At 52.1% G+C, this 25,397-nt stretch overlaps 2 protein-coding genes across 6 annotated transcripts; one reads left to right on the top strand and one right to left on the bottom strand.

Annotated features, from left to right (window-relative positions):
• Positions 1-3,320: 3,320 nt before the first annotated feature.
• COQ4 (coenzyme Q4) lies at positions 3,321-15,161 on the bottom strand. 5 transcript variants are annotated; one of them, XM_040631977.1, is made up of 9 exons: positions 14,830-15,161; positions 14,625-14,756; positions 13,429-13,525; positions 12,789-12,891; positions 8,562-8,618; positions 5,315-5,422; positions 5,059-5,188; positions 4,424-4,517; positions 3,321-3,911 (listed from the first exon to the last, which is right to left on the bottom strand). In XM_040631977.1, the coding sequence occupies exons 1-9, from the start codon at positions 14,897-14,899 to the stop codon at positions 3,737-3,739; spliced, it is 966 nt and encodes a 321-aa protein (XP_040487911.1). In that variant the 5' UTR covers positions 14,900-15,161; the 3' UTR covers positions 3,321-3,736. The 5 variants fall into 5 exon arrangements, with proteins under 5 accessions (XP_040487911.1, XP_040487912.1, XP_040487913.1 ...); XM_040631978.1 differs by lacking the exon at positions 8,562-8,618; XM_040631980.1 differs by lacking the exon at positions 4,424-4,517 and having other exon boundaries at positions 3,737-3,911.
• Positions 15,162-15,254: 93 nt separating this feature from the next.
• On the top strand, positions 15,255-24,081 carry TRUB2 (TruB pseudouridine synthase family member 2). The gene is made up of 8 exons (XM_008698714.2): positions 15,255-15,440; positions 15,782-15,913; positions 17,522-17,596; positions 18,729-18,790; positions 19,934-20,015; positions 22,090-22,162; positions 22,697-22,833; positions 23,590-24,081. The coding sequence occupies exons 1-8, from the start codon at positions 15,332-15,334 to the stop codon at positions 23,940-23,942; spliced, it is 1,023 nt and encodes a 340-aa protein (XP_008696936.1). The 5' UTR covers positions 15,255-15,331; the 3' UTR covers positions 23,943-24,081.
• The last annotated feature ends 1,316 nt before the right edge of the window (positions 24,082-25,397 follow it).

Raw genomic sequence — 25,397 nt, 5'->3', positions numbered from 1 at the left:
AAAGCAGTACTCCACCCAGATCCTGGGCCTGGCCTGGGGGAGAGATGTGAGGGGACACAGAGGTAATAACACAGTCTGTCTTCCAGTTGCTTACAATCTAGTTGGACACATAGAGAGGCAAGTGGAGATAAGATCACTAAATGGGTTGCCCCTTACCAAGTGCTCACCATACTTCCGTCAACACCCACCACACGTTATTATAACTTGTCTTCTTTGCTTTCCAGTCAGGTACATCTGGGTTGCACCCCTAGTCCCACCTGAGGCACTGGGCAAATCACCTCTTCTCATGGAGCCTTGGTGTCTTCATTTTTTTTTTTTTTTTAAGATTTTATTTTTAAGCACGCTCTACCCCCAACGTAGGGTTTGAACTCACAACCCTAAGATCAAGAGTCCTATGCTCTACAGACTGAGTCAGCCAGGCGCCCACTCAGTGGCCTCGTTATAGAATGGGAATGCAGTCATCGGGGTCCCCGCCTCCCACGGCTGGGTACCAACGCAACAAGATGACTTGCATCAAGCTCGCAGCACAGGGCGGGCACGTCGAAGGCCCTCAGCTGCTGCAACCGCTCAGCTCCACGAGGGCGGCAATGCAGCTGTCTCCGTCACTGGGGGACCCCCAGCGTTTGGCCAACACTCAGAAGGTATTGGTGAAATAACCACGGACGAGAGGGCTTGCGCATCGGGATACACCCGCGGGAGGGCCGGGTGGTGGGAAATGTGACTGGAAAGGTCTTTGTGTGCCAGGCTGAGGAGTTTATCCTGGGGGCAGGGAACCTGAGGGTTCCTAAGAAGGGCAGGAGCTGGGTGCTATCGTTTGTGGGACAGGCTGAGCTCAGGCTGACCTCACCGTGGGCTCCTTTCCACTGACATGTCCCCCATCTGCCCTGCATTAGAGAATTAACATCAGCACTTAAACCTCCAGACTTGCCACATGAGAGACCGACACTTGGACTCACTCCAAGGCACGGAAGTTCCCCAGGAGACTGCAGTGGTTTGGCGCCTGGCACACAGTGGATGCTTATCCTGTACATACATGATTACATTTGGCATTAGGAGCTCTGAACAACAGAAGTCCTCCCACTCCGGGTGCGTGCAGAATACATACCTCTGGCTTCATTGTGGACACGGTGACTTCAGATGCCTCAAAAGACCTTCCTGGCAAATGAGAGCTTCCACTTCCTAAACACGTATGCGCTAAGTCGCCACACATGCATAATGGCCCTGCTGTGGGATACGTATATGCTCTCCCCATGTCGCAGGCGAGGAGCCAGAGGCTCAAAGGGGTGACGGGACCACTGCGAGGGTGCTGTGCTGGGCAGGGGCAGGGCCGGGTCTGTCTGTCCTCAGAGCCTATGCCCCCAAACATTGCTCTGAGACCAGCTACAAATGGCTTTAATCAGGCAGAGGGAAAGGGAGCTTTCTCTGAGCCACAGGAGGACTCCAGAGTTGGGCACCCCAGAACAAGCTAGACCACAGTCCAGCTGTGTGACTTGGGAGGACGCTCCCCAAACTGAGACCCAGGGTCTTCACCGTGAAGTGAGGCTGTTGTGGGGCTCTCTGCTCTGGGCTTAGCATACACTCCTTCAGCTAATGAAGCAGCAAGCCCCTACTGTGTGCCAAGCACCGTTCCCAGCAGTGAGGGGAAAGAACGAGGTTCCCTGTCCTGCTGGGGCTGACACAGAACTCATAAATAAATGAACAAATAAGATCATTTCAGAGTGGTTAAGTGCCAGAAAGAAAATAAGGTGACATGGTGTGGTGCGGCAAGGGGGAGGGCACTTCTTCAAGTGGGTGGTCAGGAAAGGCCTCTCCAAGAAGGTGCCATTTGAACGCAAATGTGAATGACAAGTAGTTGACCATGTGAGGACCAGGGGACAGAATGCTATTCCCAAAGATCAGAAGAAGGCCACCATGGTTTATTGAGATGAAGAATGGACGTTTCTAGGTAGAAGTTGGCAGGGACTTACGGGCTGTGGTAAGAACTAAGGAAGTGGTAACTATTGCCAGGAGAACTTTTCTTCCAATCATGAGGTGGTGGCAAAAATGCCACCCTAAGATCTGGAGACCAGACTCCCTTCCCAGCTAATCCTGATGCCCAGCGCCCACCTCTCCAATGCCATAAGGGCTCAGGGTCATTCAGGTACCAAGTGGCTGGAGCAGGTGAACCCCAGCTGGGCAGAGAAGGTATTCTGCGAGTTTGACCTTTTCCCCCGAACGTGGCACTGTTGACTTGTACTCACATGGGGGTAGGGCTGCCTGGACTCTGGAGAGCTGTGGAAACATGGCAGATCTGGAAAGGTGGCCTACACTACAAAGATGGATTAGGTCTGGAAAGCTCACCCCAACCTCGTCCTCTTTCTGCAGAAGCAAAGAGCTCAGGACAGGGCTTCCCTCTTGAAAAGGCCCTAGATCCAAGGTAGGCCTCCAGCCTCCCACCTCCGTCACTGGGAGCCCTGGGCTGGGATGTGGCTGGCACAAGATGGGCTAGGCACCGGTGTGGCAATGTGGGGCAGGTTTCAGACAACCCCTGGTTCGAGTCCTGGCTCTGCTCCTGTTGCCTCATCAATAAAACAAAACAAGCAATACATCTCTGTGGGTTGTTGGAGGCATCAACGCAATAAGGCATCTCAATTGCTGAGGCACATAGTACAGCTATAAAACCGTAGCCCTTATGGAGAGGGAAACTGAGGCACAGGAAACCCAACCAGGAAGTCTTGTGGCCTCTGTTCTAGTTACTTCGGGCAATCCCTTGCCTATCTCTAGGCCTTAGTTGTCCTATCCACACAATGGTGAGCTGGCCCCCCAGAACTCTAAAGGCTCTGCCATCTTGAGAGTGTTTCTGGTTCTAAATCCCAAGACAGGGCTAGCCAGTTTTGCAGTGATACTTTCACCCTGCCTGTGCCCACTCCTTGGTCCTGACCCAAGGAAAATGCCTGGGGGCCAATCCAAAATGACCAGCAGCCTCACAGCTGGCTTCTCACCTGAGAACACACTAGGGATAATCGCTTTCTGCCCCTGGGGCCCTTTCTCTGAAGCCCTTCCAAAATCCTCACAGGAATCCTAGGAAGTGGGTGTTGGTTCTCTTCCCCTTTTACTGATGATGAAATGGGCTGAAAGGAGGGGAACAAACCTGCCGTAAATCCCTCTGCTGGAAAACAATGGAGGCATTAGGAATCTGAATCCCAGACTGACTTCAGACCAAACGACAGAAGATAAGTAGCCGAAGCTCAGGCTGGAGGGGATGTCTGCTCGTGCTCGAGGGCCCAAGGCTCCAAGAGCCCCGGGCAGCACTGGGCAAAGGCAGGAGAGCACACACTCGGTCTGACGGCAGACTTTATTCAGACAGTGGAGACTCGCCTGCCCCTTCTCAGGTCTTTGGAACTGGTGTAACCCTTCCTCCCGGACGACACCCAGCCTGGCACCCAGAAAACCCTCGTTGGCAGAGACGGGTGCAGAACAGGAGTCATGGACCTGAGACACCCCAGCACCAGGCTGGACGACTGATTCTCGCTCACACCCGGTGCTCTTTGGGCAGCTCTTGGCTCCCCTGGGAACCCCGCTGCACTGCCGGCTCCCTCCTGGAGGGGTCCTCAAAGCCACTCATCAGTGGTTATGACAAATTACGACAAATGACATCCAAAGGTCTGTGTTCAAAGAAAAGGAACCAAGGTAATGGCCAAAGAGTCCTCGGCTCCTAGAGCAGGTGTGTGTGGGGGGGGGGGCAGCGGCTCAGGGCCTAGGCCGGGCCCCTGACGTGCACGGTGGGGGGCTCTGTGATGCCCAGCTCCTCCCGCAGAGCTAGCAGGGGCTGCTCCCAGCGCCGCTCGTAGTACAGGTTGAGGACACACGGGGCTCTGCGCCCATTCTGCACGGCCCACGGGATCAGCTCCGAAACCAGCACCTGCAGGCTCCTGAGGGGCAGCAGAGGAGAAAAGATGTGAGTTCCCCGGGGCCGGGCACGCCCTGTGCCCAGAAGTTCATGTGCATTTTCTCAGTCCTCACAAACACCTTAAAAAGAAGGTAGTTATTATCGCCATTAGCAGATGAGGAAACAGAAACTCAGTGAGGTAAAATCTGGTGCCCAAAGCCACACATTTTGAATACGCCAAAGCCCAGATTTAAATCAAAGGCTACCTAACTCCAGGAACTAGCACTGCATTTGGTACCCTACCCCCTCAACTCCATGTTCTGACTCAACACGGAGGCCCGGCCCAGGGTACCCTAGAGTCCTGTGAAACATCCAGGCTTCACTCATGGCCCTGGAGACCCAGCGCCAGGCCAGTTGCACCCTTCTGCCTCATTCTTACTACCCTGGCTTCCTGGAGAACCACTGGGGGGCTCAGGAAGGTTGAATGCTTGTCCCATTTCCTGGAGCCTGGCTCCTCTGGGCCCTCCCCCAACCCCTCGCTGCTTGAGAACTTACTGGGCACTGAGTCGGATTGGTCCAAAGAGGGCACCCAGGATGCACATGGGCAGGCCAGTCTGGACAGCCTCAAACCACTTCACCACGATCTCCCCTGGGGGGCAGGGTGAGGAATGGGGTGGGAGGTGAGAAGGGCCCAGGAGGAGAGGCCATGGTGTTCCTGGCAGAGCAGAGCAAAGCGTCTGCTCCTCTCTTGATCTCTACTGGGGTTGACCGTGCCCAGTCCTGGCCTAGGCTGGGCCTTGGAGCACTTGGCTTGGGGTGAAGGAGAGGGTCCAAGAAAGAACAGAAGGAGATAAGGGCTGGGAAGGAAGCTTGGGGTCAGGGTGCAGAGGACTCCAAAAGCCAGGCTGAGAAGTCCAGGGTGGTTCCTACAGGCCTTAGGGAGTTGCGGAGGGCTTCCGAGCAGAGAGCCCCAATGCCTGGGTGCTGCTCCGTCAGCTCAGGAACCACAGAGGCAGCGGGACGGAGAGGGGATGTGTGGCACAGACGCTACCACGATGCTCGGAAAGCAGAAAATGAGGCACTGAGCCGGCTGACTGGTGGGTGACAGACCCAGGTGGACAGGCCAGCTAGAACACCCTGCCCCACCCTGCCCATCCCCACTCTCAAGGTGGCTGGGGGCTACCACTCACCCAGGATGTTGGTGGGCATCCCCAGCAGGGTGTGGAGCATGTCGTGAACCTCCCGGTACCGCTGGATCACATAGGCTAGCTCCTCATCGTCCACGAATCGGGTGGGTGCGCGGGTATCTGGGGAGACCCTCTGACAACCATAAACCTCCCCTAGATCTCTTCCCAACTGTTCCCAAGGCCACACTGGCCAGCCTCTCCTTGACTGTCAACCACTCCCACCAGACTCATACCATGGACTGTTTCTGTCCGTACTTGCCAATAGGGGAGTCCTTGGGCAGGGAATATAGTGGCGCTGACATCCTCTTGGCCGACCCTGACTCACACATAAGGTCCAAGCCTGCTGGAATTTATGGCAGAGAAGCTCCTGGCAGTTGCGGGAAGTGACAGTTGTTTAAGGGGCTAAGGTTTCGGTTTTACAAGATGGAAGAGCTCTGAAGGCTGATTTTACAACAATGTGAATATATTTAACATGACTGAACTGTCCACTTAGAGATGGTTAAGATGACAACTTTTTTTTTCCTTTAAACTCTACCCCCAACATGGGGCTAGAACTCACAACCCTGAGATGAAGAGTCACACACTCTTCTGACTGAGCCAGCCAGGCACCCCTGAGATGGCAACTCTTATGTTATCTTATCTTACCCCATGGTATGTTGTTGTTTTTTTTTTAACTACAATTAGAAATAAAATGGGGAGAAAAGGAAAAAAGAAGCTTCCAAGGTCCCTGATACTTTCCTTTTTAAAGATTTAATTTTGGGGGGGGGGGCGCCTGGGTGGCTCAGTCGGTTGAGCATCTGCCTTCAGCTCAGGTCATGATCCTGGGGTCCTGGGATGGAGCCCAGCGTCGGGCTCCCTGCTCAGTGGGGAGCCTGCTTCTGCTTCTCCCTCACCCAAATAAATAATATTTATATATTTGAGAGAGAGAGAGAGAGAGAGAGAGAGAGAGAGAGACACGGCTCATGCACACACATGGGAGGGGCATAGGGTGAGGGAGAATCCCAAGCAGACCTGTGCTGAGTGCAGATTCCGCCGCAAGGCTCGATCCCAGGACACTGAGATCACGACCTGAGCCAAAACCAAGAGTCAGATACTTCACTGACTGTGCCACCCAGGCGGCCCTAATTTTTTAAAGTAATCTCTATGCCCAACATGGGGCTTGAACTCATAACCCCAAGATCAAGAATTGCATGTTTCACCGACTAAGCCAGCCAGGCACCCCGGCCCCGATCCTTCACATGAGCTGCTCCTAGCCTAGGGTGCTCTCCCCCACCACCCGCAGCTTCACCTTGACAATTCCACCTGTCCTTTCTGACTCGCCTTAAGTGTCACCGCTGCAGGGAGGCTGTCTGTGACCTTCAGACTGCTCAGGTCTGTGTTAGGGCCTCTTGCAGGGTCCCGTACCTTGTACTGTGATACGCAGCGCATGTGCCCCTTTTGTAGATCTGGACTGTTCACTATGGCAGCCACTCAGCCCCGGTGGCCACTGAGCCTGGAAACGGGACAGTTCCAACCTAGCTATGCTGCAGTAGGCATAAAAGGCACACTGGGTTTCGAAGCCTTGGTATGAAGAACACAATGTGAAATCCCAGTAATTTAGAAATATCGATTACATGTTGAAATGATAGTATTTTCAGTACACTGGGTTAAATAAAATAGGTTATTAAAGTTAATTCCACCTGTTTCTTTTCGCTTTTACTGAAGTGGCTAACAGCAGACTGAAGCGACCTGTCGGCTTGTGGTCGCTTTCTGTGCGTGGCGCTGTAGTGGCCTTTTAGCTGCACACGGCTGCTGGCTGCTTTGTTCACTGTTGTATCTCCAGGGGCTTTTCTGAGCCCAGGAAGGATGACAACTGTCCTTCTCTGACCCACCCACTGCCTCTCTCAGTCCTCAGCAGCATCCACGCAGAACGGGAGCAGCCAGTGTTCCTGTTCCCAAAGCATGGTCTCAGCCTGTCCAGAGACCAAAGGATTTGATGTCTTCATTGCTTTGGGGCTGCTGGCTCAGGGCCTTGGTCTGCGTCTGCGATCTCACTGGGTCCCAGTTCCCGATTTCTTCTCTAGGGCATTCTACATGCCATGTGAAGCTGAGGGTGATCACAGTGATAGCAACCGTGTTTACTGAGTACCTACTATGTGCCAGCACTGTATGAAGTCCTTTACATATATCATCATAAGGCATCGTCACGCCCATGGGGGCGGGGTAGGTACTTAGGAGCCTCAGATAAAGGTAAGAAAAATGAGGTTCAGAGAAATTAACTTGCCCAGTATCACACAGCTAATCAAGTGGCTGAATCAGGACTGGAAACAAAGTCTACTGGATTCCAAAGCCAGTAGCCTTAACATCCATTAATTACAAGCCCTGTAAGTGCCTTGGAGGATAAACATTAGGTCCCCTGACCTCAGATAAGCAGTAGGAGGCTCACAGAGGTCAAATGATTTGCCCAGGGCCATAAAGCGAAGAACCTTTTAGTTTGGCTTCTTTCATAATTATTTAAAGAACTAGATGTAAAACATTCAAATAATGTTTTATGTGTGATTAAGCTTGTTACACATCTTAAAACTTTGTGTTTAATTATCTGATACCTACCACACCCATTGTAACTATTAACAGGGAAAGTTATGCTCAACTTTTTTAGTATAAGGATTCATTATGCCTTAGACCTAAGCGTTGTTGGTTACCAAGACCATTGTCCTTTGAAATTTTTTTCATTCCAAGTTTTTGTTTAAATTCCAGCTGGTTGGGGCGCCTGGGTGGCTCAATCGTTAAGCTTCTGCCTTCGGCTCAGGGCGTGATCCCGGAGTCCTGGGATCGAGCCCCACATCAGGCTCCCTGCTCTGCTGGGAGCCTGCTTCTTCCTCTCCCACTCCCCCTGTTTGTGTTCCCTCTCTCACTGGCTGTCTCTCTGTCAAATAAATAAATAAAATCTTTAAAAAATAATAATAATAAAATAAGTAACTAAATTCCAGCTGGTTAATATATAGTGTAATATTAGCTTCAGGTGTCGAACTCAGTGATTATATGATGAGGTGGTCTGCTGAATTTCTAGTACACTCAGTAAACTGGGGGCCGCCCCCTCAACACATTCGCACCTACGTGCATGCACATACACTCACTTACATGTGTGGATACAAACAACACTATACTTTTTCCTCCGTACGTCACTTTTAGCCCAGATTAGTTCAGCAATTGCTTCACATTACCATTTTCATTTTCTGTACCCTCTAAAAATGATTAAAATTAAAACTAGTATCTAAAAAAAAAACCTCAGCTGGGTGACTCAGTCAGTTAAGTGTCTGCCTTTGGCTCAGGTCATGATCCTGGGGTCCTGGGATGGAGCCCAGCGTCGGGCTCCCTGCTCAGTGGGGAGCCTGCTTCTGCTTCTCCCTCACCCAAATAAATAATATTTATATATTTGAGAGAGAGAGAGAGAGAGAGAGAGAGAGAGACACGGCTCATGCACACACATGGGAGGGGCATAGGGTGAGGGAGAATCCCAAGCAGACCTGTGCTGAGTGCAGATTCCGCCGCAAGGCTCGATCCCAGGACACTGAGATCACGACCTGAGCCAAAACCAAGAGTCAGATACTTCACTGACTGTGCCACCCAGGCGGCCCTAATTTTTTAAAGTAATCTCTATGCCCAACATGGGGCTTGAACTCATAACCCCAAGATCAAGAATTGCATGTTTCACCGACTAAGCCAGCCAGGCACCCCGGCCCCGATCCTTCACATGAGCTGCTCCTAGCCTAGGGTGCTCTCCCCCACCACCCGCAGCTTCACCTTGACAATTCCACCTGTCCTTTCTGACTCGCCTTAAGTGTCACCGCTGCAGGGAGGCTGTCTGTGACCTTCAGACTGCTCAGGTCTGTGTTAGGGCCTCTTGCAGGGTCCCGTACCTTGTACTGTGATACGCAGCGCATGTGCCCCTTTTGTAGATCTGGACTGTTCACTATGGCAGCCACTCAGCCCCGGTGGCCACTGAGCCTGGAAACGGGACAGTTCCAACCTAGCTATGCTGCAGTAGGCATAAAAGGCACACTGGGTTTCGAAGCCTTGGTATGAAGAACACAATGTGAAATCCCAGTAATTTAGAAATATCGATTACATGTTGAAATGATAGTATTTTCAGTACACTGGGTTAAATAAAATAGGTTATTAAAGTTAATTCCACCTGTTTCTTTTCGCTTTTACTGAAGTGGCTAACAGCAGACTGAAGCGACCTGTCGGCTTGTGGTCGCTTTCTGTGCGTGGCGCTGTAGTGGCCTTTTAGCTGCACACGGCTGCTGGCTGCTTTGTTCACTGTTGTATCTCCAGGGGCTTTTCTGAGCCCAGGAAGGATGACAACTGTCCTTCTCTGACCCACCCACTGCCTCTCTCAGTCCTCAGCAGCATCCACGCAGAACGGGAGCAGCCAGTGTTCCTGTTCCCAAAGCATGGTCTCAGCCTGTCCAGAGACCAAAGGATTTGATGTCTTCATTGCTTTGGGGCTGCTGGCTCAGGGCCTTGGTCTGCGTCTGCGATCTCACTGGGTCCCAGTTCCCGATTTCTTCTCTAGGGCATTCTACATGCCATGTGAAGCTGAGGGTGATCACAGTGATAGCAACCGTGTTTACTGAGTACCTACTATGTGCCAGCACTGTATGAAGTCCTTTACATATATCATCATAAGGCATCGTCACGCCCATGGGGGCGGGGTAGGTACTTAGGAGCCTCAGATAAAGGTAAGAAAAATGAGGTTCAGAGAAATTAACTTGCCCAGTATCACACAGCTAATCAAGTGGCTGAATCAGGACTGGAAACAAAGTCTACTGGATTCCAAAGCCAGTAGCCTTAACATCCATTAATTACAAGCCCTGTAAGTGCCTTGGAGGATAAACATTAGGTCCCCTGACCTCAGATAAGCAGTAGGAGGCTCACAGAGGTCAAATGATTTGCCCAGGGCCATAAAGCGAGGAAGAGCGGCAGGATTCTAATGCAGGCTGCTCTTAACTCCAGAGCCCAGGCCCATAATCTTGATGCCACAAGATGACCAGACCCCCCTACCAAAGACAGCCTCAGGGAGAGTGGCCTCACCTTGAACTTCGATCTCAATCTCTGTTGGGACAAAGGTGTTCCTTCACATCCTGTGGGCTGCTGGTTTCAGTGCCCTGCAAGTGTCACAATCTCTATGGCTATTATCACAACTAGGGCTGCGACTGGGCAGGCTGCCCAGGGAGGCCCTGGCAGTCCCATCCCCTCCACAGCAACAAGATGAAAGGCTCTGGGGACTTCAGAAGAAGGCGGCCACCCTGATGGGTTTCCCACTGATGAAGTAACTTGCTGTCTGGTGAAAACTGAGGAGATGGTGGAAAACAGGGCAGGAGCAGGTGTCAGGAGAGTACGGGGAGCAGATCATTCTTTCAGGGACAAATCATCTTCTAGAGCGGTAGCTTCTCAACTGTCCACTGAGGGATGTCTGCCATGTCCATAGAGATCTGGGCTGTCATCACTTAGAGGGGGCGCTACTGGCATCTAGGGAGAGGGGCCAGGGATGCTGCTAACCATCCTGGAAAGCGCCGGGCAGCCCCTCCAAACAAAGAATTATCTGTTTCTGGGGCGCCAGGGTGGCTCAGGTGGTTAAGCATCTGCCTTCGACTTAGGCCATGATCTCAGGTTCCTGGGATCGAGTCCTGTGTTGGGCTCCCTGCTCAGCAGGGTCTGCTTCTCCTTCCCCCTTTCCCTCCCCCCAACTCGTGCTCTCTCGCAAATAAATTTTTAAAAATAAAAATAAACAAAAAAGAATTATTTGGCCCAAAAAGTCAATAGTGAGAGCTGAGGCCGAGAAGCCTAGCTCTTGAGCAACCTGGAGTGGGCTGGAGAGCCACTTGACAGAGGGGATTTGATGGGGTATGTGTATACTGGGCGGAGGGGCTGGGACAGGGAAGGCGACCCAGCTGTTATTCTAAGGTCCTTTTATATAAATCAGGTCATGTTCCTATCCTGCTTGAAACCTTCAATGTTTTCTATTGCTCCTGTTACAAAACACAGACTTCTTCCCACAGCTGGCAGGGTCTGGGCCCACTCTCCTCCCAGCCACTGGCTGCCTCTCCTCCACTCACTCCTATATGGCCACGTTGGTCAGTTTTTCTTTTCTCTTTTCAGTTTTCCTTTTCTTTTTTGTTTTTTAAAGATTTTACTTATTTATTCGAGAGAGAGAGAGAGAGATAGAAAGCGCTTGCATGAGTGAGACAGTGAGACAGCACGAGCGGACAGGAGAGGCAGAGTAAGAAGCAGGCTCCCCGTTGAGCAGGAAGTCCTATTCGGGGCTCGATCCCAGGACCCTGAGATGACCTGAGCCGAAGGCAGACACTTCACCCACTGAGCCACCCAGGCGCCCCGCCTTCCTTGTTTTAAACACACAGGCTCTCGCACTTGCCAGTACCCCTGTCCCTCCTCATCTCTCCTCAGGGCTGGCTCCTCCTCTTCTGCGTCTCCTCAGAGGAGCCTCCTGTGACCTCCCTATCGGAACTGGCACCTTCGACCCGCTTCCCTGTCCTCTCTCAGGATGTTGTTCTCACAGCACCATCCACTGGGATGGAAGCCCCACACAGGCCAGCTCTTTGCAGGTTTCATTCACTGGATCTCAATTACTGAGAACAGTGTCGTACATTCCAAGTAGTCAATAAATATGTGACCTGAATTTTTATATGAAATGTTTTATTACTTGATTTCCTCCCCAAACCAGAATATTAGCGCCACAAGAGCAGGATTTTGTCTGTCTGGTTCACCATGCTATCCCCAGCACCTGGAACCACAAGTGGTACATGGCAGATCCTAAACACCTCAATGAGTTCCTCAGCAGTTGGGACTCTCCCCACCAGCTCCTGTCCTCCTTGCCTGGGGCAGAGAGGGCCACAACTTGTCATTCCCTGCGGACAGCACTGTCTCTAGAACACAGGGACATAATACAGCAGCTAAGAGCATGATCTGGGGACACCTGGCTGGCTCAGTTGGTGAAGCATGCAATTTCTTTTCTCCCCCTTTTTTTTTTTTTAAAGATTTTATTTATTTATTTGACAGAGAGAGACAGCCAGCGAGAGAGGGAACACAAGCAGGGGGAGTGGGAGAGGAAGAAGCAGGCTCTTAGCAGAGGAGCCTGATGCGGGGCTCGATCCCAGAACGCTGGGATCACGCCCTGAGCCGAAGGCAGACGCTTAACAACTGTGCCACCCAGGCGCCCCGAAGCATGCAATTTTTAATCTTGGGGTTGTGAGTTCAAGACCCACACTGGGTACAGAGACAGACTTAAAAATAAAATCTTTAAAAAAGAAAAAAAAAAAGGCATGACATGAGTATGAATACTGGCTCCATTCATACTGGCTGTATGAAATCATCAAGTTGCTTAAGTGCTCTGAGCCTCATTCCTTCATCTACCAAAAGGGATAATAATAGGACATACTCGACAGGGAGGGTCAAGCATGAACTTTCCTGTTGGGAGGGTTCAGCAAGATCAGTATGAGCCTGGCAGCCGACACCCACTGAGCGGCTATGAGATACTGGCCAGTATTATTGCCTGGAGTTCCTGGCCCATTTGCCTGTCCCACAAAACCCGACAAAGCCTTGGCACAAGAGACAAAAAGCACACCTGCCCATGATGGCTAATCAGGACTCCTCCTTCCTCAGGACGTCACTCCCATGCCCTTCTCTGCCTTTCCTAGTGATTGCCAAATGCACAGAAGCTGGAAACTCACATTTACATCCAGGAAACGGAGATACTCTTGGCCAAGGGAGCCCTCAGGCAGACTACGGAGCTTATCCAGGTCCAGGGTGGACAGCGAGATCCGGGGACGCTCTCTGCAAGGCAGAAGGCAGGACTTAGGTACTGTGAGGGCAGCAGCAAAGGCAGGTGAGAGGTCCAGCTAGAGCAAGGGTGTGGGAGGTGAATGGGCCAGAGAGCAACAATAGGGCCACAAATCCTACAGCAGCTCCTGCTTCTGGCCAGGACTGTGGCAGGGACTGAGGAGACTACCACAAGATAAGGTCATGGTTCCTGCCTGCAGTGGCATCATCTAGGGAGCAAGCCCCAGGTGTGATCAGGGTACTCACAAAGGACGCTGCAGGGGTGGGGGTTATAGCTAGCCTGTTATGGGAGCTTAGGGAAGGCAGAGGGCCCTGTGGCGGGAACTGGGCTGAGGCCACCACACTGCACTACCCCTGGGTCATCATAGTGTGTCTGTGAATGGCACCCATGGAGTTGGGCAGTGCCCAGCATGCACAGCCCTCCACGGCCAGGGCATCAAGAAGAGCTCCCTAGGGGAACACAGTGTGACTCCAGAGAGATCAGGATCCCCAGAGAATGTCCCCAGTCCCCCAGGCACAGCTGGGACCTACTGCAGGATCTCGGCACCCTCTGGATCCTTTCTCATCTGGTCCCTGAGGCCCTTCAGGGCACGGTGTCCTGTGGTCTCCCCTAGAACTGCGACCATGTCTGAAAGGAAAGAAATGGCGACAAATGGAAGATATGATCGTAGGTAAGTTACTGGCCTGCGTCTGAGCCTGTCTCCTACATGATAAACCAAAATCCTATCTACCTCTTAGTTACAAGGAGTCCTGTTAAACATTTAGCAAATCACCTGGCACATGGCAGGGGCTCAATACATGTACCTACAGTCATTGTCATTGTTATTTATCTAATGGGCTGAGGTGGCTCTGGTTAGCAAAGTGTTCTAAAGAGTTTATAAATCACTTTTACACCCATTATTACATCAGAATATCATGCCTCCTTTGATTACAGGCTTTGATATCAGTGTGCTAGATTTGGGTTCAGGTGCAATTACTAAGTGAACTTATGCAAAATGCTTCACACTTCCAAGCCTCAGGGTACTGATTTATGAAATGTGGAGAATACCTTTCTTACAGGGTTAATGTGAAAAATCAAGAATATCGTGCATATAAAACATTTAGTGCTGTGAGCAACCAGCATAAGGGCTCAGTGAGCAGTTAGCACTGTCATTTCTCTTAGTAGGAATAAATAATACCTTCCAGACTTAGAATCCTGAGAATGAGAAAAGCACTGTAGAACCCTAAGATGTTCCAGTCATACATCCAGCAAACATTTATTGAGCATCTGCTATGTGCCAGGCACAATCTAAAATATGCTGATAGAGTGCAACAGGGCAGTCAGGGTGTCCGACCTCATAAACTTTAATTTTCAGCGGGATGTTATAATTTGATGTATGTTATAACAAACGTTGTTTACATCTATTTAGTCCACGGGTTCTCAATGTGGCTGGACGACAGAATCTTCCGGTAGGTAGTTTATTTAAAAATTCTGTCCCTTCGGCCCCTCCCCTCCCCAAGCTCGGGCTGATTCGGACTGAGCTCAGGGTGGGACCCAGGCATCTGCATTTTTGTGAACCTTACGCGGGATGATGGGATGCAGCCAGGTTTGGGAACCCCGACCTAGTCTATTCTCCAGGAGACGGGTAAAGAGAGGTGGGCACCTGCCCAGGTTCCCCAGGCAAGGGCGCGCGCCGATCCCCCGCTGCCCTCCCGAAAGCGCCGGGCGCGGGCGCGGGCGACCTTACCGTGGCGGTACGGGTTATAGAGAGACATTCCGGCCGAGCCGGCGGCCAGCAGCGCCTTCTGCAGCGGGGAGGTAGGGATGTGCCCCGGGTAGAGCAGGCCAGCGCCATGGCGCACGCCTCGGAGCGGCACATCTATTGGGCAAGGAAAAGGCCGCGGTCAGACGAGCCTGGCGCCCCAGGCCTCCCTCCCGCCTCCACCACTTGCCTGCAGCCGGCCCTCGGCGGCCGCCGAGCGGGCGGAGAGGGCGCAGGGCCGAGCGCAGCAGCGTCGCCATGGCAGCCGGCACTCACCGGCGGCCGCGGGAGGGTGCGCGCGGAGGGCGGAGGCCGCAAACCTGTCCGGCCGCCGAGCGCCCCGAAGGGCCTTTGAAGGAGAAAAATCGTAGTTCGGACAGGAGAGGGCCCTATCGCTAAGTCTGAGAAGGAAATCCAAGCGACCTGTCTATCACCTACTTCCACCGAAGCAACACTCTCCCCACTTCCCCTCACTCCCAGAAAGAGTCCCCAAGTGGGACCCGCTTAGGGGTCAGCGCCGGGCCTTACTTTCCACTCCTCCGCGCGTTTTCCCCGAGGCCAATAAGACAGGAACCTCTTCCGGCTGCGAAACATGGCGGCACCCATGGTCAGGACCATATTTGGGAGTGGGACCGTACGGCACTTCCGTTCAGGGGCGGCTGTTTCACCAGCCGGCGCCGCGGGCTTGGGGCATGGGGTCCCGCGGCCTGGCGCGGCTGCATGGGCTCTTCGCGGTCTACAAGCCCCCGGGGCTAAAATGGAAGCACCTGCGGGACACCGTGGAGTTGCAGCTTCTGAAGGGTGAGCGCCTCGAACCGATCCACGATCCGGCTCCGGTTCTCCGCTTCTGATGCGCCTGGCAAAATAAAGTCACGTGACCCAGTCCTCTGGGCAGAGCGTTTTCCTAATCTTGTAGTCTGTATACTCCCTTACTCCTCACTTCGCCCTGTGCTCAGAGAGCTAAACCGTAGGGTCTGTTGTCCTAAGTAATAGAGTCAGAATTTGAACCCAAGCCTGTTTCTTAGCTGCCGCTATTCGCTACACCGTGGGCTTTCTCCTTTTCATCTCCGTACCTCTCTGTCCCACCTCCCCCAGGTGTTCGGACAGAATTGACCTGGTATCTTTTACCTTTGTGTATTCAGGTGTCAATGCTGGGAAGGCTCCTGCCCCCGAGCAGCGTGTTCGTTTCCTGCTGGGCCCCGTGGGAGACCGTGAAGAGAAGGCGCTTACTCTCACCGCCACGAGTGTGCCCACCCTCACCAACCATCCGCTGGGTAAGGCACATTCGGGCAGGGGCCTGGGTGTCACTTCCCAGGCAGTCTTTGCCGAGTCAGTGTCCCAGTCAGTGCTCAGACTCTTGTCCCAGATCCTTGAAGGGCCACAGTGGGGATGAAGAATTTGACTGGGAATTGGCAAATTTTCCTGGAAAGGGCCAAATAGCAAATATTTTAGGCTTTGCAGGCCCAGTTCTGCCATTGTAGTGCCAAGAACCTGTAGGCAATATGGAATGCAATGAGCCTGGCTGTGTTCTAATAAAATCTTATTTATGGAAAGTGACATTTGAGTTTCATATAATTTTCCTCTGTCACAAAATATTTTCTTGTTTTTTTGGAGATCATTAAAAATGAAAAAAAAAAATTTAACCCATGGGCCATTAAAAAAACAGGCTTGATGATTTGGCCTGTGGCCTGTAGCTTGTTGACCCCTTTTAACTATTCTGGGCCTCAGATGGGAATTGAGACCCTCAGGTGGTCCTAAGGTGGGAGTTTGGGGCTCTTGGGAAAGAGTGACTTTCTTAGTCAACAAAACTGCCCAAGAATGAAACTAGTTGTAGTGAGCTCCCTGTCACTAGACAAGATTAGGAAGACTGAGGGGCTTGACCAGAAACCACTTAAAATCCCTTTGACAGTGATATTTAGTGGCTCTACAGTGAAGCAATAACAAGTATGATGGACTGAAGATTTCTTCTCTACTAGGTACTGTGTTAAGCTTTTACCAAGTACCATTCCACTAAATCCTCATCACAACCCTGTGAGGTGGGTCCTGTTCTCATTTCACAAATGAGGAAGCTGAGCCTTAGTGTTGACATTAAGTAACATAGCCTGGATTCAGTGGGCGCTTAACCATCCTGTATCCTTCTCCCAGATACCTCTTGGTCTATAGAAGTGTATATGCTTCTGGCTCATTCTTACATGCAGTCTTTTTTTTTTTTTTTTTTAATAGCGTTATTGAGATATAATTGATACACAAAACCCCACATTTTAAAAATGTTTTTATTTTAATTTTTAAAACGTTTATTTTATTTATTTATTTGAGAGAGAGTGTGTAAGCAAGGGGAGGGGCAGAGGGAGAGGGAGAAGCAGATTCCCTGCTGAGCAAGGAGCCCAATGCAGGGCTCCATCCCAGGACCCTGGGATCAGGACCTGAACTGAAGACAGATGCTTAACCAACTGAGCCACCCAGGCATCCCTCACTAGTTATTTCCTGAGCACCTAGTGAGTTCTGGGCTCTAGGGTTAGAACTTGGGACCCAGGCCCCACCTTCAGGAACTTACCACCTCCATTTTCTTACGGGGGTGCCCAGGACTCCCCTTCTGCTGCAGCTGAGTAGGGAAGTTGAGTCCCAGTGTTCTGCCCAGTCCCCTCAAAGCCTCTCACCAGAGGAAAGATGATAGGCAGGGTAACAAGCCCTTTTTCTGGGCCCAGGGAACTGAGGAAGTGGTTCTAGGCCCCAGATTCCGTGGTGGGGAAGCCTCAGAGTCCAACCTGATCCTGGTTTGGGCTCCATAAAGCTACATCCTAGGAATGAGACCATGATGCAGGCTAAAGTCATCCTGGAGGCTGGATTCATTGAAGAAAGGGACCTCATTTCTTTCTTTCTAGTCTGCGGACCAGCATTCACCAGCCTGAAGATTGGCGTGGGACACCGGCTGGATGCCCAAGCATCTGGGGTGCTTGGTAGGTGATGTGGTGAGCCCAGGGGTGCATAATACAGTCTTGGGAGAAGACCGGGGAACTACCATGAACCCAGCCCACTTCCAGCCTGACTGCCATTTCCCGCCGCTGCCTTCCTCCCCTGATTCCTGCCCCGAGTCTGGTCAGCTGGTGGAAGGGTGCATATCACAATTGCCCACCTTTATCAAGTGATCCCTGCATGTGACATGCGGTACGAAGTCCTTCATGCACATGTTTTCATGACAACAACCTTATTAGGTAGATAGTTGATGATTGTTATGAAAAAAAGAAGGCTCCAGGAGCTTAGGTGACTCGGTCTGGGTCATGTGGCTAGTGAATGCCCCTGGTCCAGGGAGCAAAAAGTGTCATCACTTGTGTGGGGTAGCCGAGCGCACGACTCTGGCCCCACTGGCCAGGGTCTGAATGTCGCTGGAGCTGGACATACAAAGCCCTGAGTCATGAGCCATCTGTGTCCCCAGGCCACATCCTCCATGCACAGTAGTCACAGTCCCCTTGTCTCACTTCCTGGGGCACAGGCAGGCAGACATGATCTCATGCTCCCTCTCCCTGTCCTCCCTCCCCAGGAGTGAATGGAGGGTCATTCTGTCCTCCGGGCAGAGGGAGAAACAGCCCGGAAAAGGCAGGGAGTCCCCACAATGCCCCTTTATTGGGCCCTTCCTTTGTGCTCATTTCTTTCTATGCATTGCCTCAGTCTTCACAATACCCACAGGGATCAAGACAGTATCTTGTATCCCCATTTTACTGATGGGGAGCTTGAGGCCCAAGGAGGCTAATGGACATGCTTAGAGCCACCCCAGATTTGAGGGCAGGTCTGTGTGACTGGGGCACCGGTCTCTTTCTTTGGAGTGCATCAGAACCCCTTGGGGGCGCTTACTAAGGATCCGAGGCCCCTCCCCTCCATGAGTCAGAGTCAGTACAAATGGGTGGGCCCTGAAACCTGCTTTTTCATATCTACCCAGGGGAGCTCACTTGCTCCCTGTAGAAGCTGTCCTTGCCCTCTTGGCTGGCTTTAGCATCAGAGATGGAAATATTCTGGTGGTGGTTATGGGGGTTGGAGATCCCAGCGAAATGGGAAGGGGGAGCCAGGTGTGAGATCAGCCTGGGTGTCTTCCAGTGCTCGGCGTGGGACACGGACGCAGGCTCCTTACCAGCATGTACAATGCTCACCTCACCAAGGTATGGGGGTGCTGGGGACGGTTCGTTTAGCCCCTGGTCCTTTCCCTGGGGCTCACTGGCAGGAATCTGAAGCTGAGAGGACTCCATGGGGGAACACCCAGGCCAGCAGCCAGTATTGTTTCATGGCCGTGTGCTGGGGGAGACTAAGGATAGCGTGGTAATGACCGCTGCCCTTACTACGTGCCGGTGGCTCTACGCTGAGCACTGCACCTGGACTCCCTCGTGGATGCCTCACAACGTCCCTGCAAAGTGGGATCTGCTGTTAACCCGCCTTACGGATGAGACCACTGAGGCACAGAGAGGGGATGTCATTTGCTCAGGGTCGTGCAGCCTGTAAGGAACGGAACTGCGGCTTGAACCTGGATCTGTCGGACCCCAGAGCCTGATCATGATACCACTCCATTCTCCCCCCAAGACTGAGCAGTGGGCATCACCGTCCAGGCACCAGGGAGCTTGCATCTGGCCTGGGGCCCTGGAGTCCGGCACCATGAGTGGGGACAGAGGTGCTGCGTTAGAGAGCCTCCAGTTTTAGTGGTTAAGAGCACGGATTCTGGAGCCAAACAGCTCCAGTTCAAAACCGGCTTCTGCCCCTCTGCCAGCTGCGGGTCCCTGGGTGGATTACTTAGCATCCTCCATTTCCTCGTCTGTAACATGGGCGAGAGAATAGTGGCTCTTCTGTAGGGTCACCCTGAAGGTTAAGTTAGTAACTACATGCACCGTACTTAGCACAGTCCCTGGCACGTGGTAAATGCTCCGTAAATTACTGTCACCGTTGGCATCATCGCTTCCTTGTGGCCGAGGCCGTTAGCTGCACAGATCCTATTTGGAGGCTGGGGAGAAGCCAGCAGGGTGCACTGGGAGGGGCCCGGCATGATAAGTTGTCAGGTCTGGCTGGAGAGGTGGGCAGCGCCCTTTGTGGGCAGGTGCTTGCTGTCATAGGGACGTCTGGTGCCCTTCCCTGGGGGGACAGTGGGGTGGCTGGGTGGGCCTGAATGCCTGGCTCCCTGAGTGGAGACCTGAGGACCCACCCGCGACGTGCAGCCTGTCTAGCAGGTTGGGGGTGGGAGCTGCTGGGGGGCACCTCCGTCCTCAGTGCTGAGGACGAGCAGGAATTCTAACATCTTTCTCTCCCTGTCCTGGCAGGATTACACAGTACGTGGCCTCCTGGGCAAAGCCACAGATGACTTCTGTGAGGATGGGCGGCTGGTGGAGAAGTCAACATATGGTGAGAGCCCGCAGGAGCCCAGGGCGGTGGGAGGAGAGCGGCCGTGGCTGCCTTTGCGTTTGCTCTCCCTTCCTCTCCCTGCTCAGCCCCGTGCAGGCCATGCAGCCCTCAGTGACTCCAACACACTAAGTTTGGGCTGGCTATAGGAGGCTTTGGGGACATCATTCTGTCTTCCAGGTACAATTGCCCTGTGCTCCCCCTGTGCCTCCCCACCTGGCATAAATGGCACCTCAGGGAAGCTCCTCTAACCCCCAGATGACCTAGATGGACTCTCAGAACAGTAATCAACTGATAATTAGTGATGGATGGAGAGGTAGATGGGGGGTGGGTAGGTGGATGGATGGTTGGATGGCTCGTTCTTCACTTCTTACCCTCCCTATGTTCTAGCACTTTCCATAAGATCTATTACGTTTTCTTCTTTGACAGATGTTTTTGGGCACCAGCCATGTGCCAGGCTCTTGGTGAATCAGAGGGGGTCCCCAATCTCGGTGAACTCAGTCTAGCAGGGAGGGCAAATGCGCACCTCTATGTCTTCTGGGCCGGATGAAGACCGTGGCAGAGTAGCACTATATAATCTGGATATGTGGGTGTGTCAGCATACGAAACATGTCCAAAGGCAGTTACCACCTTGACACTCTGGTAGGGAGGAAGCCGGAATTTGGAGGAGGGGAGATGCTTGTTAATGCTGATCTAAGTTTCTTTCTTTCTTTTTTCTTTTTTAAAAGATTTTATTTATTTATTTGAGAGAGAGAGAATGTGCATGCAGGGAGAAGGGGCAGAGGGAAAAGATCTTAAGCTGTCTCCACACTGAGTGGGGAGCCTGGCACAGGGCTTGATTCCACGATCCTGAGATCATGACCTCAAGCAGAAATCAAGAGGTGGATGCTTAACCCACGGAGCCACCCAGGTGCCCCCTGATCTAAATTTCTTAAAGAAGAGAGGTGCCTTCTTAAGATCCTCTCCCTCTGCCCCTTTCCCCTGTGTGCACGTGTATGCACGTGCTCTCTCTCTCAAATAAAATAAGTCTTTAAAAAGTAAATAAATTTCTTAAAGAAGATTCGTATGTCAATTACATAACTAAAAAATAATGTTAAAACCAAAGCAAATTAAAGATTTAAACAAAATTTCATCAGAGAGAGAGAAAGAGAGCACAAGCAGGGGGAGCTGCAGGCAGAGGGAGAAGTAGGCTCCCCACTGAGCAGGGAGCCTGATGTGGGGCTTGATCCCAGGACCTTGGGACCATGGCCCGAGCTGAAGGCAGACGCTTCACCGACTGAGCCACCCAGACCAAAACAAATTAAATGCGGGAAAGAGACCCAGGTGCAGAGCAGCAGGAGGCAGGAGAAAGAAGTGACAAGCTCCCGGAGGGCTTCCTGGAGGAGGCTGCATTTGAGCTGGGCTGTAAAGGAGAAGGGAAGAGACAGTGGTGGGTACATTTCAGATAAGACAAGAGCATGAAGAAAGCCAGACAGAGGGGATAAGAGGCCTAGGCCCTTCCAAGCTGGCAGGCCTTTGGTCACCACACCTATGCCCAGAACTCTGGCCTTTGGAGCCAGAAATTGGCACCTGCCGCACTGGACCCCAGGATCAGCCTCCTAGCAGTTTGTGAGCATACCCAGGCTTAGCAGCTGCCTGCCCAAGTCACTTGGTGGGACCAGCAGGCAGAGCCGCTCCCTCTTGCCATCTGTGTCTGTGTTCAGACAGATGGCACTCTCCCTCCCAGGGTCCCTGGCATAAAAAAAAACCCAGATTAGGGCTCAGGGGACCTGGCTTAGAATATTGGATAAGTCATATTACGGCTTTGAGCCTCATTTCCAGAAGAAACTGTTCTTAACTTGGAGTCTATGAGCCCCTTAAAAATGTCCTCACAATGCTGAGTTCAGGCCTAACTTTCTGAGAAGAGAGTCCTGGGCTTTCATAAGAGTCTCAAAGGACTCTCCACCCCCTAACTGGGAGCCCTGGGACCAGAGGATGCTCTGGGATTCCTGCAGGTTCCGAGGATGGGGCTGGTTTGTCAGTGTGTTGCACGTCCTCAGCGGGCACTTATGTCCTGACCATCCCCTGGCTTTTCCAGACCATGTGACCAGAGAGAAGCTGGACCGAATCCTGGCCCTGATTCAAGGTTCCCATCAGAAGGCCCTGGTGATGTAAGTGGGGCCCAATCCTCACTTTCCTGAAGGGCGCTCTTGAGGAAGTGCTGGAAGAGTAAGAAGTGCCCACTGGGCTCCCTGTAGGCTCCGCCCACCCTGGGGCAGATTCCATGGACCTTCTTTTTCAAGCCCGAAAGCAGACATGAACCAGCCCTTCCTTCCACAGCACTCAGGAGCGTTTCTTTGTGCCAGGCCAGCTCCTGGGGAGACCAAGGGGGAACAGGAGACCCCAGCTAGCCTTAGTGGGAGTATATGATTTAGTGGAGAGGAAAGCCTGGAACCCACATCATATGATCTAGGGGCAGGGGGCAGGAGCAGGCAGCATGTGCTTGACCGGAAGCTAGGGAGACTGCAGAGGTGGGCAGAGCCTGCATTTAGGGATTAGAGGGGCCAGAGAAAAAGGCAGCTGGAGGGGCAGGGAAGATGGAAAGTGAAAGAAGAGCTTCAGGAAAGCTCTTCATGAGTGGGGCAGGGCCAGGGGTAAACTGGACCCAGCTCCCCATCCCACGCCAGCCCCCTTCTGATCCCCAGGTACTCCGACCTGGACTTGCAGACCCAGGAGGCCTACGATATGGCTGTGAGAGGCTTGATTCGGCCCATGGGCAAGTCCCCGATGTTGGTAACAGGCATCCGATGTGTCTCCTTCGCGCCTCCAGAATTCCTCTTAGGTGAGTTGCCCCAGGAAGTTGGAGCAGTGAGATGGGGCTCCTGGGTTTAGGGAGCCACTGTGGAATGCGCTTCCAGAGGCCGGCACATGCCAGCCCTGATCTCTGCTGGCTAAGGCACCAGGGGCCAGCTTCCTTCTCAGCCCGGGACTGAACTTGGCCCATCGCACAGATCAAATCCTGTCCTGTCTGCTGCCAAGTTACGCTCTGAAGCCAGACCTTAGCGAGCAAGTTATACTCCGTGGTTCCTTTCCAGTGCCTCAGAGTGTTCCAAGTTGCAGTGGGCCATCAGACAGCACCCTCACCTCCCCGGTCCCACCCTATTTCGGCCCCTCCCTCCCTTCGCTCTTCTCCTACTAACGAGGGCTCCTTGAGTGCGGACCAGGACTCTCCCAATGATAAGCACCTTATGTACATTATCTCTTAAGATGCCTCACAACCACCCATTTTACAGATGAGCCTTAATTCTTAGACTAGGGAGCCTGCTGGAAGTTCACCTGCCCACAAATCTCCTGGGGGTCTTTGAAAAAGAGCAAACTCTGATTCTGCAGGTCTGGGTGGAGCCCCAGATTCTGCACATCTAATCAGCTTTCAGGGCTGGCCCTTGGGCTCCACTTTGAATAGCATAGCCTTGGAGAGCGAGCTAAGGTCTGCTGCTGAGGTTATCACACAGCCAAGAGGTATCGCGGGTGTGGATCTAGATCAGCAGATACCAGAGGCCGTGCTCCCACCTTCGGGTCTGTTGTGTGTCCCCGGCAGAGGTGCAGTGCATGCACGAGACGCAGAAGCAGCTGCGAAGGCTGGTGCATGAGATCGGCCTGGAGCTGAAGACCACTGCTGTCTGCTCCCAAGTGCGGCGTACCCGGGATGGCTTTTTCACCCTAGACGATGCCCTCCTGAGGACCCAGTGGGACTTACACAGCATCCAGGATGCCATCCAGGCTGCAGCTCCCCGGGTGGCCGCGGAGCTGGAGAAGAGCTTGAGGCCAGGGCTGGGCACCCAGAGGCTTCCTGGTCCCGGCAGGCCCTGGGACTCGAGCTCTGCCTCGGGGCTGGAGAGCTGTGTGGGGACATTGAAAGGTCAGGTGGCTGGCGGGTCAGTGGATGGGTAAGATAAGAATTGTTGTGAGCTGGAACTGATAACTGTGTAGAAAGCAAGCATAGGGGAAGCTTTTCTACATGTGGCATAAAACTCTGAAACTGTAAGAAAGAAGACCAAGAAACTTGACCCAATTAAAAAGGAAAAACTTGCGTATGAGGAAAAGATGATAAACAAATGATAAGACAGATAAAAATACTTGTAATATATTTAAGAATGAATATCCAGGGGCCCCTGGGTGCTCCGTCAGTTAAGCTCAGGTCATGATCTCAGGGTTCTGGGATCGAGCCCCATATCGGGGCTCCCTGCTCAGCGGGGGTCTGCTTCTCCCTCTCGCTCTGCCCCCCCTGCTCATGTGTGGGTGCACATGCTGTGTCTCTCAAATAAGTAAAATCTTTTTAAAAAAGTAGTGGATATCCATAATATATAAAGAGCTCTTATAAAACAATAAGAAAAAGGTGAGAAATTTGGGCAAATGAGATGAATTCTTTGTGTATATATGAAAAGAAATCCAAATGGCTAATAAACCGGGAATGATGGTCAATCTCTCTAATAATGAAAGACACACAGATGAAACTGATACGACTTTTCCTTGCCTTTCCAAACAATAAAAAGAGAATGTCCAATATTGGTGACACTGTGAGAAAATGGGCCGTCTGTGCTATTGGTGGGAAGGTACAACTTTGCAGCCTTTTAGGAGTAACCCGGTAGTATGTGTCAAAATTAAAAATACTCCTGCCCTGTGACTCGGCAGTTACGGTTTTAGGGGTCTGTCTTCTGGCATAAGTTGCAGGCAGTAAAGGTACTTCGATGGTCACAGCTACAAGGTAATAGTGACAAACAGGAAAGGCCATTACCATCCATCAGTAAGGGACTGGTTAAATAATATGGGGCATAGGGCGTCAAAAGGCTCTATTCCAGGGGAGCCTAGCTGGCTCAGTTTGTAGAGCATGCAGTGCTTGATCTTGGGGTTGTGAGTTCGAGTCCTATGTTGGGTGTAGAGATTACATTTAAAAAAAAGGCTCTATTCTAATACCCTTGGGAAAATGATCAAAACCCAGTTTTGTGGGGGCGCCTGGGTGGCTCAGTGGGTTAAGTCTGCCTTTGGCTCAGGTCATGATGGGATTGAGCCCCGCATCGGGGCTGATTGAGCCTGATTCTCTGCCCCTCCTCTCTCTCTCTCTCTCTCTCTCTCTCTCTCTCTCTCGTGTGTGTACGCGCGTGTGCACTCTCTCTCGCAAAAATAAATAAAATCTTTAAAAACAATTTTTTTAGCCATTTTTTCCTGCCAGTTTGATTTTCCTAGGCTTTGGATACCTTGATCTGATCCCATGTGGATTGGGTGTGTTTTGTTTTGTTTTGTTTTGTTTTTCGTTTGTTTGTTTTGGCCTGGCTCTCTTTTAACCTCTATCCATGTGGATGTTTTCCCGCTCAGAACATTTGGGCTAGAAGGAGCAAGTTGGCCTCT

The sequence above is a fragment of the Ursus maritimus genome, unplaced genomic scaffold, assembly GCF_017311325.1.
Source record: "Ursus maritimus isolate PB19 unplaced genomic scaffold, ASM1731132v1 scaffold_17, whole genome shotgun sequence".
NCBI classification, from domain to species: Eukaryota; Metazoa; Chordata; class Mammalia; order Carnivora; family Ursidae; genus Ursus; species Ursus maritimus.
The sequence above is the reverse complement of the archived record's forward strand: the minus strand, read 5'-3'. Positions and strand labels throughout refer to the sequence as shown.

Excerpts from the sequence above, each read along its gene's own strand:
- TRUB2 (XM_008698714.2), top strand. The coding sequence starts at position 15,332 with ATGGGGTCCCGCGGCCTGGCGCGGCTGCATGGGCTCTTCGCGGTCTAC. Across the intron at positions 20,016-22,089 it reads GGTGGAGAAGTCAACATATG|ACCATGTGACCAGAGAGAAG; the intron begins GTGAGAGCCCGC and ends TGGCTTTTCCAG. Across the intron at positions 22,163-22,696 it reads CATCAGAAGGCCCTGGTGAT|GTACTCCGACCTGGACTTGC; the intron begins GTAAGTGGGGCC and ends TCTGATCCCCAG.
- COQ4 (XM_040631977.1), bottom strand. The coding sequence starts at position 14,899 with ATGGCGACGCTGCTGCGCTCGGCCCTGCGCCCTCTCCGCCCGCTCGGC. Across the intron at positions 13,526-14,624 it reads CTATAACCCGTACCGCCACG|ACATGGTCGCAGTTCTAGGG; the intron begins GTAAGGTCGCCC and ends CTTTCCTTTCAG. Across the intron at positions 5,189-5,314 it reads GCCCAAGGACTCCCCTATTG|AGGGTCTCCCCAGATACCCG; the intron begins GCAAGTACGGAC and ends TATGGTTGTCAG.